This window comes from Hirundo rustica, chromosome 1 (genome assembly GCF_015227805.2).
Source record: "Hirundo rustica isolate bHirRus1 chromosome 1, bHirRus1.pri.v3, whole genome shotgun sequence".
Taxonomy (NCBI): Eukaryota; Metazoa; Chordata; class Aves; order Passeriformes; family Hirundinidae; genus Hirundo; species Hirundo rustica.
The window spans coordinates 34,634,493-34,648,569 of NC_053450.1; the positions used below are offsets into that span (position 1 = coordinate 34,634,493).

Below are 14,077 nucleotides of genomic sequence, written 5' to 3' on the forward strand. Positions count from 1 at the left end.
CGAGCAAAGCATTCAAAAAAGCAAAGGACTACTTCCATGTTGAAATCTGCCTCTTAAAAAACCTGTGTCCTTTTGTTTTTTAGAGTCAGTTCTGAATATGGTTATACTGTTTGCTCTGTAGTTCTTTCACTGAAACTTCACTTGTGTCTGCCTTCCACCCCAGTGCAGTCATCTCAGACACGTCAATACAAAACACCCAAGGCAGTTTGAAGATACACTCTTACCTGCACCTGTCTTTCCAGATGAACTAATTATAGTGCTCAGAATAATTCAAAAGGAAGATTTTGGTGCTACAACTACTTGATCTTGTTGCTTTCTTGGGGAAAGGGTGGCTCTTCTGGTTACTACTTAAAATTCTAACTCAGAATCAGATCTATAGTTTCTTCACAAGGCTTGGTTGGAGCACTAAAATTCTTCCATTTGGAAACCATTAAAAAGCCCCACAAATCTCGCACAGAGTGCATTTAATATGTTTAAATTAGTTCAGCTCACCCAATATTAAGAGACTACCAACAAGTTGACAAAAACCTATAGACTCCAAGCTTAACCAACAATAAACAATAAGCAATTTTTTTTTCAATCAGACAAAGTGCTGCTAGACCAGCATAGACAGCAGTAAAATAAAATCAGCATTTAAATTAGGATTTATAGATGTGTCTGTGTCCACAGGCTAAATAACTGTCTTTCCTTGAAATCTGCTATTTCATACAGCAATGCTCAGTCATGGACAACCTAATTTACAGAGTCAATCTCAAAAGCTGTGATTTTGCACAACTGTGGACTTGACAGAACCTCAGGATCACAAAAACAGTGCAACACACACTTGTTGGAAACTGTTACTTCCACCTCAACACAGAAAACAACAAATCTTACGACGGTAATGACAGTACCTCCCATCCTTCAACATGAGACTGCCATTCTTCCAAAAATTCTAGTTTTTCCATTTGTCTCTTGGCCTCATTTATGTTGGAGCAGACAGCTTTCATGGCCTGGAGAGCTTCCATTAGGGCCGCATAGTCACTGTGCTTCCTTGGAGTCCGCTTCAGTAATTCCTATTTAGACATAAGGGGAAAAAAAAGGGGAAAGGAAAAAATAAAACAAAACAAACAAAAAAAACCCCTCAGTCTTTGATCTCTAAAGGTCCATTACAAGAGACTTAAACCAAACCAGCATGCAAAAAAGAAAGTATCCAGTCTTCTCTTTCCCTAAGCATTGTGTCCTAGTAGGACACTAAAACTCAAAAGTAACTAATTACTAACAATAAATAATCATCATGATTTAGGAATAAGTTTGCATTTCAACTACTTTCTCCCCCAACAACATTTCTTTATGTTGAGCTTTGGGGTTTGGGTTTGTTTGTTTGTTTTTTTATATTCCGCAGGATACAACTGTTCAAGAGCAAGGATAAAAATTCTGCTCAAAAAGCAGCAGTTTGCTCACATCAAAATTAACACCTGCCTCTCCTTCACATTCCTTCAGCTCCACACTATTGTTTAACCTCATGCAATGCAGCAAAGCACTGAACAATAGCTTATGTGACTCACTGGTTTCAGAGGGTACTGGCAGCCATGCTGATAAACAAAAGTGGAGTCACCAGCATTGATTTGAGATTTCCCATCTCAAACTACCAACTACCCACTTACAGCTGGGCTAACTGAGAACACCCTTCAGCAAAGCCCTGAACCTGCTGCAACCACACCCTGTATTTAAATTTTCTTAATATATTTGCTCTAGAGTAATTCATTAGTCATTTTCCCCTGTTTTATCTGTATGTCTTTCAAAAATAGAACTAAAAATAATTTCAAAATAGACCAAGGGAACTATAAAGCCACAGCTATCTGGGATGACTCACACCTCATTGTAATGATTATATTTTTTAATTGTTTTTAAAACTTTTCTCTTAAACTGTTTCTTTTTAGATTTTTTAATGTCATATGCCTCAAAACCGGCAGTCTTGAAGATCAAAACTCACATATGCACTGTGAAAAACACTGTCCAGTAATCATTTTCCAGGTAGCTTTTAGAGTAGAAGTTTCTCTGGTTTTCCTCCCAGAGTTTGGAACAATGAACAATACAAGATCTTAACTGGTTAAGCAACGATTTGCTTAAAATACTAACTTTCTTGTATTTTATTTCCTAATATGGTAAATTACAAATTCAGAGGCTTTAATATCTAATGTTTATCACCACATTAACATTTTTCATTGATTTAAGCTCTCACAATATAAAAATAAACATATAACTGTACATAAAACCATTTACAGCACCTTACTGTTACTCCACACTTTTTCTTATGAAAAAAATTAATTTCTATTCTTTCTTTTTGATTTGTTGCTGGTAAATCCTCATCATCAAAGTACATCATCAACAAATTCTGCTATCCCAAGCATTTTAAGCAAGGGCACTATTAAACCCAGCTGAAATTAGACTCATTAAACTCTCCCAAATGGCTCACTTCTGTCCAACAATGGAGAGGCAACCTTACAACTACAAGAAGAACAGAGCTAATCATCTCGACCCAGTCAAGCTCCTCCGTTCTTTCAATACCAATGTCAGAAGACTTGCCACCAGCTTTAATGAGAGCAAGGCTGGGTCCAATATCTTAATAAAGAGATAATTCACTGTGTAGAAAGATTGTTCCTGGAGTTCAGAAACATGCTTAGCAAACAGTTTTATGTAGGAAGTATAAAGTCCTCAAAAAAATCTGGTAAGTACCTTCAAAAGAAGGGGATACTTGCATATTCTCTGTATTGGTGTCACTAGATAGCCCTCCAGGGGTACATCTGTGTTCTTGCGTCCTCCAAGGAGCATGCAGTTCTGGAAGAGGTTCATAAATTATTGAAAAATCCCAAGAAAATTATTAGAAATAAAGACAAGGGCATAGATGAACAGCAGCATTTGGCTAAAATATACATAAACTAATATATATGGAGGCAGGTTTGTGTTGCCATGAGTTTTAGCCTTCTGAAGTTTACATTCCTGTAGTGGAGTCTTCTCGTGCTTGTAACATAAACAAGTGGCTGCTTTTCACATTCCTCTCTGATGACGGACAGTTGATGGGCTTCTAGCCTGGCCAGTGAGAGGGAGAGGTGGTAACCTTGTTCTCCAATCCCTGGTCATTGTCCAGAATCTATACAAGGAGGTCATCTAAATAAAGTTCTGAATGATTGAGTGTGAGTATCATTTCTCTTCATGTCCTCTAGTGACAGGTTTGCAAGACTGTCAAAAGTCCAGGTTTGAACACATGCACAGGCATGCACACATGACAAGGAAGTCACAAAGGCAGAATGCAGGCCTCTCGCCTAAGTACCCTCTTCATCCAGTCTGATGAAGAGAGGACTTTTTCTTAAAGTTTGAAACAAAAAGACAGTAAATAAAATGCTCAGAATATGCTTTCAGATGTCAACAAACAAAAATATTCATATTTCTGGGTGATTATTATAGCTGTTGTTGTTTCTAGAAAGCGTTTGCAATATTAAGTAGTATCAAAGATGGTTTGAATTTTTGAACATGGCCATCCTAATACACACTGGAAAAAAACCCCATGTTCTGCTTTCATGCTACTATATTCAAAATTTGATGTGCAATGAATAAAATATCCTGAAATCATGGGCAAAAGGCTATTAAAGAGTTTCAACAACATGTGTGATTATGGAAGCAGAGAGTAAATCAAACATTGGGTGGAATTACCCAATAAAAGCAGCTGAGATAAAGAAAAGAATAAGAGCTTTTGGGGACAAGAAAACATGCAAAGGACATCACAGCAAATATTTGGAATTGCAGCAACTGAAGTCTAGGTAGATAAAGACCCAAAGTAGTGATGACAATTATTTTATGGAGAGATCAGAAGGAATTGTGAGGCAATGGTATGAGATAATCACAGCTTCAAATAACAAGTTGTCTAAACTGAGGGCACTAAACAAAAGCAGTTTAAGACAGCCAGATGAGATGTCGACACATTGTTGATGGAACAGAGGCTGCACAACTGGGTGGCCACCCAACACACACATCCTACCACCCCTGCTGCTATGGGGATCTACACACCCACCCGTAAGTCTCTGCTTTGTACTCATGTTTAACCAGCTTCTGTCTTATCCTAAAGGATCCCACTTAACCTGACAACACAAAAGCTTTACTAATAAAGACCAAGTAAGATAATGGCAAGGCAGACTATAGTTATTATAACAACTGCCCCTATACTCAAAGGCTCAAAAGATCTGGTTTCAGCTCTCAGTTATTTATAGATAACCACAATTAATGATCTGAACCCTTTGGTGCGACTAGAAGGCTTTGACTGCACTTTCAAATCATACAGTCAGATGTCTTGTTCTCTCAGTTAAACTGCTGCCACTTAATCCTACAGAGATGCCCCAAATCTATGAGGAACCCGAACCAGATGAGAATGCATGTGCCCCAGAGAACGTAACACTGACACATCATGAACTGCCACAATGGCACACTTGGCTTCCTTTGTCACAAAACAAGCCCTTTGCAATCTTTCTAAAGAGTATTTCACTTTTTGCCTCTCAAGTCAGCATTCACCCTTTCTTCTTGAGTCTGGCCATGCTGTTCCCAGTGCAAGAACCACGTCTATGAAGCTCCTCAATCTGGGACAACGTAAAGGATACTGTGTCAACCACCAAGGAAAAACAGGACAACTTTGAAGCAGTTTTTAACTATGAATAACCATTTCTGTATAAGAGATTCTTAGCTAAAAGGCAGATGGTGCTTCATGTCACACAGTATCTCCCACAATAAGGAAATTCCCACACTGCTCGTTAACTTGGCTGTAAGTAAGTGCAGCTGGGGAGTCAGATCTGGTATCTTTCAGCGAGCTGCAATAGGACTTCACCAAGAACTCTGTCAACAGCAGTAGTGAAACCCTACTGCGTGCTAAAAATAATTAATAAAATTAAATAAGATTTATGATATTTATGATATTGACAGAATCTTTTTTATCAAACACATGTGTGATGCTTTGCTCTCCAGTTCCCAAACACAATGATCGAATCTGATCGCTCCAAAATTTGATAGCATATCCATGGACACATCCTCAGGTATTTAAGTTTTAATACAGTAGGCTACATATTTCAAAGCTGACTTTTTTACCACAGGACACCATGGAGGAAACACAAAAATCATTCCACACTGAATCCTTCTTTTAACAACCAAAGTCAACTATTATCAAACTCAGTATTACATGGAAATTTGTTTTGCTGTTGAAAAACCATGAGGACTATCACACTTTCAAATCCCTCCTTACTTGTCTTAAAAAGTGAAAGACTACTGGTGGAGCTGTTTCTTTCAACCTTAGATTAAGTCAGTGTCTAAGATTAGAATAGCTACTCTATGATCCATAACAAAAGATTTTTCTGTCTGCAACAGTGCTGGCTACAGTACCAGAACACGGACCTCCCCTTCAGAAATTCTGCCCAGTTTTTCAGCTTCTTTCTGCAATTCCTTTCCCTATCCCTCCTCAACTATTTTATCCTATTCTCTGTCCTTTCTAGAGATTCACACCCTGGTCTCCTGGCCAGTATGTTCAAGGCACACTGCCTAACACTGTACTATCCACAGATCCAAGTACATCAGTGAAAACACGATTTAACCACCCCCTTCCTCTGGAAACACCAACCCCAGGCGAAACTGTCTGTAACCACTTGCAGGTGCACTTGTACTTGTTACATCGTGGAGGTGACAGTGCTAACAATTCACTGGCCCGTCAAAAAATTGAAGTTAGAACAGCAGTTCAAAGTTTATTTACCAGAAGAAACGTCCGCACTGTTCTTATTTTGTTCAGGTCAAGAAGAACTTTCTGTGCCTTCTCATGGTTACTACAGTATTCGTCATAGATACGGAATTTCTCTTTCTGCAGAAACAAAAAGAGACATTGTTTTTCACTTGCTATTTTGATTTTTTTTTAATTAATAAAACATGGAATGAACACTTTGCAAAGCTGCATAGCTAATACAGCCTTCATTCAGCTTCATTCAAGTCAGCTCTTCTTCATACATTTATTATTTGAGGTCTAGCCTCAAATTATGAACAGTCTGGATGCACAACTTGAGAATTTCAAACAGAGATTCATAGAAAACAAAGCTGAAATGGAACTCAAGGACCATCTGGTCCAACCTTTCTTGGCAAAAGCATGGTCTAGACAAGATGGCCCAGAACCCTATCCAGTGGAATCTTAAATGTGTCCAATGTTGATGAATCCATCACTTCCCTGGGGAGATTATTCCAATGGCTGATTGTTCTCACTGTGAAAAATTTTTCTCTGGTATCCAACTGTAATTTCCCCAGGAGAAACTTGTACCCATTAGCCCTCATATTACCCATGTGATCCTGTAAAATGGGAGTCTCTCTCTTTAAATACTGGAACACAGAGATAGAGTCTCATTTAAGCCTTCTTTTCTCAAGTGTGAACCAACCCAGTTCTCTCAGGCAGTCACATGGAACCCTTCCCATCATCATCATCTTTGTGGCTCTTCTCGTAACCCTGCCCAGACTGTCCACATCTCTTTTGTATAGCAGGGACACAGAATTCTGAACACTGAATTCCAGCTGTGGCCTTACAAGAACTGAGCAGACAATGGTAATGATTTCTTTATCTCTGCTGGTGTAATCCAGCATGCTCTTGGCTTTGGTTTCTTTTGTCACAGCAGCACACTGTTCACTCATATTGAGATGGTGCTCCACCAGGACACCAAGGACCCTTTCCACAGAGCTGATCCCCCGCTAGGTAGATCCCAGCCTGTGCTACACTCCTGGATTATGTTTTCCCAGATGCAAGACCTCAGATTTGTCTTTGATGAGCTTCATAAGGTTTTGCTGGACTATTTCAGAGCTTGAACTACCACAAACACGCAGGATAAAAACATACATGAAGAAAAAACAAAATGAGTGGCTACTTTGTTGACATTATTACCCAATTTGTCTTCTACACTTGTTTTCAAATACGATCCATTTTTCCGCAGAGTTAAAAGATGATGTTACTCAACTTCTGTAAATTTTTTCCACTATTAATAGATTTCTCTGCCACAATGAATAATCAAAGACTTAACAAACAAATAGAACTCTAACTAGAGATAACAATGAAACCTAGACTTTTTGTTAGGTCTACAACTGAAAGTAAACTAATTTGTCCTCATTTTGCAAAGCTCTGTAACAGTAACATCCTTGTTTTGCTCCAACAGGAAAAATAATACTCCTAGAAACCAATTACTACAGGATATACAAACACTTGTGGAGGTACCGCAGTTGTTGGAAATAAAATACCTTCACAATCCAGAACCATGGAAGTACTTTATCCAGTATATACAATTCTTTACTAAATAATCATATTTTTGCATAGCACAATGGGGGAATAAAATGATAGTACTACTCTTGTTGCACGCAACCTTGTGCCTCTGTCTAACACACAGGCGCAGCTTCACCCAAGTTGCAGGGCTCAGTTTGTCAGCCTGAGCTAATTTGGCGCAAGTAAAAATGATGAAACAACAAAAGCGTCATTTAATATGTTTGTTCTTCAATCTTTAACCAAGATATCAACTTCAAAGAAGTCTTCATTAAGCAATCGAGTCATATTTAGGCTTCATGAGTATGCAGACTTATCATCACAATAGTAATTAATAAAGGCAAAAAATAAAAGAAAGACATGAAAAAAAGGCTGAAATAAGAGCTATCATACATAATTCAGAAAGCAGGTTCCAACTTCATGCTGTGCATTAGGTTCTGGCTGTAAACAATCTTCCACAAGGGACAGGAAGTTTTTGTGAACTGCAAGAATATCTTCAATATTTGAAAACAACATCTGCAAAAGAATAAGACACACATAAGTGAAACATCAGATACAAAACAGAAGAAAAATGCAATTAGGAGACTAACCTTAACTGTTTCTTCTGTGACATTTTTATCCACTTTGGCTGCAGCACATTGGATCATTCGGTGAAGAAAAGCCTGCATGAAACAAGACAAATAAGGAAAAAGTTATTTCAGGAAGATTTGAACAACTTCTGGCATGTTATGTTTTAATTTATTTCCCAAACTGGATATAGAGCCACATCAGAATATTATTCAGAATCTAAAACAAGCATTTTATTTATAAATCATTTAGTAGTCCTGTTATTCTAACAGGATAGAAAAAACCTATCTACATAGTGTTAAAAAGAGTAAAATATTATTGAAGCTGAGAAACTGAACATTCTCTGAAGTACCACTTCCACCCTGCACTCATATTACAATCAAGCAAGAGGAAAAAATGCATTGATTTTCAAAATCCCACTCTATTACTTTACAAATTGAGTACAAGACAAGTCAAAATAAGCTGCTGATTTCCAAATTAAACTAATCAGGAGATCCTATTAGGTCATGTAGCTTTTACCATAGCAATCAAAAGTCAGATTTCAGGCACATTAATGATCAAACTTATTGTAAAGGAAATTGGCTTAACAGTCAGCTGCACCTGGTTTTGCTTCATGAAAACTCTTCCTTCTTCCCTCCCCAAGAAACCAATCCCCAGGGATCAAATAAGAAATTAGTAATTCCACCAACAAAATACCAAAACTTTTTGGTAAGTTTTGGTAAGTTTTCTTTTATTTTACATTCAAGGCCTGGACACAAAAAGAAGATGACTATAGCATGTAATTCCTAAAGAAATAAATATCTCAAGTACAAAGAACAGAATTCTTTTTTATCAATTCGTGTCATTACAAAGATATTGGCATGTTCTAAAAAATACCTACGCACTGTAGACTAAAGTCTTACATTGATAATTCTTCACACAGACATGGATATTCTTCAGTCATTAAAACCTGGCACCATGAGTGCACAAATGTCACGTCTTTCATAACCATTTAGCTCCGAGTCACTGTGCATTGTACACTGCACATGAGCTCATCTAAATTCTGGCGTGGTGCAAATTCCATAAATAACCCCTGGGTGGAAAGACAGCAGTCACGGCAACCCTTTTTGCCCTCGGCTGGGACTTAAATATTTTCATTCCCAAGCAGAGCTCCTTTCTCTGCTGAAGAGGACTATATAACTGGCATTACACATTTTTATTACTGAAGAGTCAAATCTAGTTATCCAGGACATAAACCAAATTAAGTTTGGAATACTGCCAGCACACTGTATGTTTCCTATTGCTCTCTACAACGATGTAGATTTTCTAGTTCATTAAATCTTTTTCCTGACTATTTGTGCTTTCTTTTTGATGTTTTACTGGTGTTAAAAAAATGCCATTAACTCATTTGCAGCAGTTAACTGATGGTGGACAACAACCCTTTACATCATTCCTCACTACAAATATCCCCAGGGGTTATGGCAAATTTTCTGCATGCATTATCTGTACAACCAATCCCACAAAGAGCAAAAGCCTGTATGATTCAGTTAAATTTTGGAAGTTTTCACTAAACCATGAAACACCACTAAATACGCTTTAGAATCAAAGAGGGGGGAAAAAAAAAAAAATCTAAAAACTGCCTCTGAAACTCACATCTATTTTTACTATCTGTAATTTCTCCCTGTTCACATTATTTCCCCATAGACCAAACATGCCGCTCATCTCCACTTACGTTATCTCAAAAGACCTTCATTTCCTGTAACTGTGAAGGAAGGTGAACATTAAGTTGGCTGATGGTGAAACTAAGAAGGAACGGAGAGCTGAGGCATCAGTTATTCCCAAGTGATTCAAGACACTAGATGGGAGTCATGAGGTCAAGAAGAAAATATATCAGCTGCAATAAACAGTTGTCCAAGCAGCTCTGTCCCAGGCATCACATCTGCAGAGGTTATCAGAAAATAAATCCAGGAAAATCCAAACTTTTGCAGAATCCAGACACAAATCACTGATTAAGGGAGGGAGCCCTGGGACAACTTCAGTCCCTTCCTGCAACCTCTTGTAAGCCCCTGTACACTATTTTACCATATTTATTCTGCAGGGGTAGTGCAGTCACGAGGCCAGGTTTCTCCCTAACATTTGCCACCTAGTCACAGTATCATGAAATCACAGAACAGCCTCTGGATTTGAAGAGACTTAAAAACCATGTAGGCCCAATCCCCCTGCCATGGGCAGGGACACCTTCCACTAGATCAGGTTGCTCAGTGCCCCATTGTTCTCTCTATCAATGAAGATTTCCTTCCCAAAAAAAAATCATAATGCTGTGTCTCAAAAATCAATACGTGACCACCTGAATTTTTCAAGCACTTACATGAAGTTCTACAAACTGCACATATTGCAAAATAATTGGAATAATTTCACACTTTCTAGAAGAATAGTGTTAAGAGATTTCAGGGGAGTGCAGGCAGGGATGGATGTGTCTGCCTCCAAGGCTGATCCCTGGCGGACTTCACCCGTTGTGGAGTGAATAATGCAAAGCATTGATGAAACCCAGATTTCCAGGACATAAATCCCCTTATCACCTCCCCTCCTGGAGCACAGAGACACCACGGACTCCACACACATAACGCCTCTGCACCAGTGCTTTGCTAGGGAGAATGGACAGCCATCATCAGGCAGGAAGATGGAGAAGTAATTGCTTTTTTTACAGTGTAAAATAACCTCAATCCAGCACTGCAACTATGAAAAGGCCAATGTCTCTGAACTTATATAACCACACAGGTGTCAGAGAGGGCCGACTACTCAAAAAATCTCCAGAATTATTTAAGCATCAACCAAGGACAACCATAAGCATTTCTTCAAAAATTAGTATACAGAGAAAAAGCAGGTAATTTGCAGACACAACTGCAAGGAGAACCCCAGCACAGAAATTACAGACTTTAAAAGGAAAATATATAAAGATGGACAGAAACTACTCAGGAGCTGTCAGCTCTTCAGTTAATGGGAAAAATATATATATATAAGCTTGGGAAAACACAAACTCTAATTAACATAGAAAAAAACACACCTGTAAAAAATCTAAAAGTAGAATGGACATCTCAGCCAATTTACAATTCACTAAAGGAATGAACACATGAAAACAAAAAGAAAAAAAAGTAAACCAAGAAGCCAGAAACTTCTCTGAAATAGCACTGAGTTCCTTCTAAAATTTTCACCATTACTTCAAGTCCACATTTGTTATTGAGCACGACATTATATGAAGGAGCAAATCAATTACAAATTGCAAGGAAACAATAGAATGGATCCTGCTCCCGGACTGACCAAACAGCTGTAGAAATCGATTTTCACACATGATTCCCATGCTTACAAAAAAAGCAAAAAAACAACAAAAATCACCAAAGTGAAAAATCAGTTCAAACTTAATACAATTTCAACAAACATGCACGTCAGTAAATCATGACTTATCTGTGTTTACTGGAGTATACATTACATCTTGCTGAAGTTACATCAATATTCATCTACATTAGTGTAGAAGTTGCATAGCACTACATCAAACACAGAATAACAAATACCTATGTGCACTCCAGGATCCCAATGTCACCTAGACAGGGATCCTCAACTTTCTCAAAGCTTTTCAAGTGGATTCCAGAGTTTCCCTTAGCTTCCTTTCAGTTCCCAATTTTCTCAAAGACACAGGGTAAAACCAGAATGTAATTCTCTAGATATTCCCCTTGTGCCACCAGCATTCTATCCACCTTGCTATAGTATAGGGATTCAACCCTGCAACACAGCAAACAAGGATTCCTGGCACTCTCTGCCAGCCCAACTATTGATGATTCCTCTTTTAAGAGATCTCATTGCAACATTACAGAGCAGCAACTTGACTGGGTACCATGAAGAGCAGTCTAAATTTCAAAGACCAGATGAAGAGCAAATATAAAGGAGGATGTTTGTTCCCCACATTAAAAAAAAACAACACTCAGTTTTGTTTGCCAGTTTTTAGAACTGTTTATGGAAAATTCTGTCACTCTAGGAATATTCTTGAGTCACTCAGAGTGCCATGACTCCTGACTCCACAAAGCTTGGCATTCAAATTACAAACCTAAACTTTCTAAAGCATCTTTCTGGAAACTTCATTAACACAAAATGGCATATGCATGATCAGTGCATATCTGCTTTGGAGAAGAAATGCCCCAAAATGCTGATAAAATTCTAAATATGGAGAGTCACATTGTAAGAAATTTTTTGATCTTTACAAGTCTGACAAACATGCAGACCAAAACATGGGGTTCCAACTAAGTGCTTTGGAATAGGGGAGTAACTACATAGGAAATATGCAAGATAATGTTCCTGTTGGGAACATAAAAATGCCTCTGTTTTTGGCTGTGACTCAGGGTTCCTGTACCATGGTGGTATAGAGAAGAATAACTCACCTCAGCCTTTGAGAAATGTGGTAAAGAATCATTTGGAGATGATTCCATACTAATAATAACAATGAAGCTAATTACACACTTTGATCATATTACCTGCAAACTGTTACATGCTTTCTGTACTATTCCCTATTCTAATTATTTTACCCTTTATCTGACATTGCATTAACACAATACAGGAAGCAACTGCCATGAAAATTAAACCATAAACCACTGAAAACCCAAATTCAAAGAAATATAAAATAATTTGTTCATTATGACAAATAAACACTAATGTTTTTTGTCTGTCTGCTGATCAGCTGCCATTTTGTGAAGCAGCATTTTTTTACAGAGAACGCACACTGGGTTCCTGTTATGGGGATTTTTGACTTCTGGTCTTATCAAAATAAGAGTTTCATTGTTTGTTGTTTGGTGGGTTTTTTTCTTGATGGTTGCTCTGTGTGTTGTTGAAACAAAAAACCAAAACAAAACAAAAACCTAGCACTGCTACAGATAGCACAAGGAGCTGCCAACAGCACAAATGACTTCTCTGACATCTGGAATGAAATCAGGGAAAACAAAGAAGTCTGCCTGCAGAAGACTCCCAGGGCCGAAAGAGTTTCCCCCCTTCTTTACAAATAAAAAAAAAAGACCAGATATTATGTCAGAGCTCCTGGACCACAAAAGATACGTTACTGTCTTTCTGAAAGTAATAATCCTACTTAGGATTAAACCTATAAATAAATATTGGGCTTTATCTGAAAAAAAGAGGTTCTAAATAGTTACTTATTTTTCCCCTCAGAATACTTTTAATGGTGTTTCTACCCTTAAATCTACACTGTCATAAACAAAACCAAGGTGGACTGCAAAAAACCACGTATTTTTTAATAAGGCAATTTCCCACACATTTTCACTTTAGGAAAACCAGTCCAAGTGAAGTGCTCAGTCTATCATAATGCCTTCCAAATAAAGTTATCTAGCTGATATGGAAATTAAAATTGAATACTATTTTATTTTGCACAGTGTCAAAGACAAAATCCTATAAAGGGACCCACTATAAGGAAATGTTTATATTTTTATACAACTTTCCTCTGTCGATGATAATAGCCTCATCTTCACAAATTTAGAAACACAAATATGAAATAATTGTAGTTTCTGTGTTCTCTCTTTACATTCTTAGTGTAACTATAGGCATCTGCATGGTGGAAAATATTTTGGTCTTTTCACAGTATTCCAAATGATCCTAGAGAGAACACAAAGATCTATACTTGGGAAGAAGACTGCTCCCCATCATAGCTGACTAGCCTATTGCGGCTAATTCAGCTCTCAGGCATCGAGGTAGTATTTAGCACAGCAGTTCTGCACACTGTAATTAATGCACATCAGATTCCAAGTCCCAGAAGAACAGCAAGCCAGTTTTGTTGAAGCCCTGTTGTTTGATTTTGCCACAAGGAGGAAAAACACAAAAATCAATAGAGTAGACTCCAGCAGCAGTAGCAGCTGTGGCAAACACTGTGTTCTTACCCTCCTCTTCCCATTAACCTGTGCCAGCAGCAGTGGCAGTAGCTGCTCAGGCTGGCTTCTGCTACTGAACAAAAGACTCTTCTTCTCTCTCCAGTGATTCACCAGCTGAGGCACCACCTGTTTCTCCCATCTTGCCTGCAGGACTGGATGAATCACAACCAGCAGTGAGAGCATCAGCCAAGGTCAGATACATTCTTTCTCCCCGCTGTACCTAGAGCTACTTTCAAAGCTGGCTTCATATTCTGGTGCCTGTAAATTCAGAGGGAATAAATGGACAACATCTGCAATGTTTCCTCTTCTAGAG

The 14,077-nt window shown here is 38.1% G+C and overlaps 1 protein-coding gene across 3 annotated transcripts in view; it reads right to left on the minus strand.

Moving 5' to 3' along the window:
- Positions 1-14,077, minus strand: part of PREX2 (phosphatidylinositol-3,4,5-trisphosphate dependent Rac exchange factor 2) — a 177,466-nt gene that overhangs the window by 119,967 nt on the left and 43,422 nt on the right. For all 3 annotated transcript variants that reach the window (XM_040058544.2, XM_040058553.2, XM_040058562.2), the window contains exons 3-7: positions 7,888-7,959; positions 7,691-7,813; positions 5,765-5,869; positions 2,716-2,817; positions 891-1,052 (exon numbers count right to left, since the gene is read on the minus strand). In XM_040058544.2, coding sequence (XP_039914478.1) covers positions 891-1,052; positions 2,716-2,817; positions 5,765-5,869; positions 7,691-7,813; positions 7,888-7,959 — 564 coding nt within the window. The remainder of the gene's footprint in view (positions 1-890; positions 1,053-2,715; positions 2,818-5,764; positions 5,870-7,690; positions 7,814-7,887; positions 7,960-14,077) is intronic.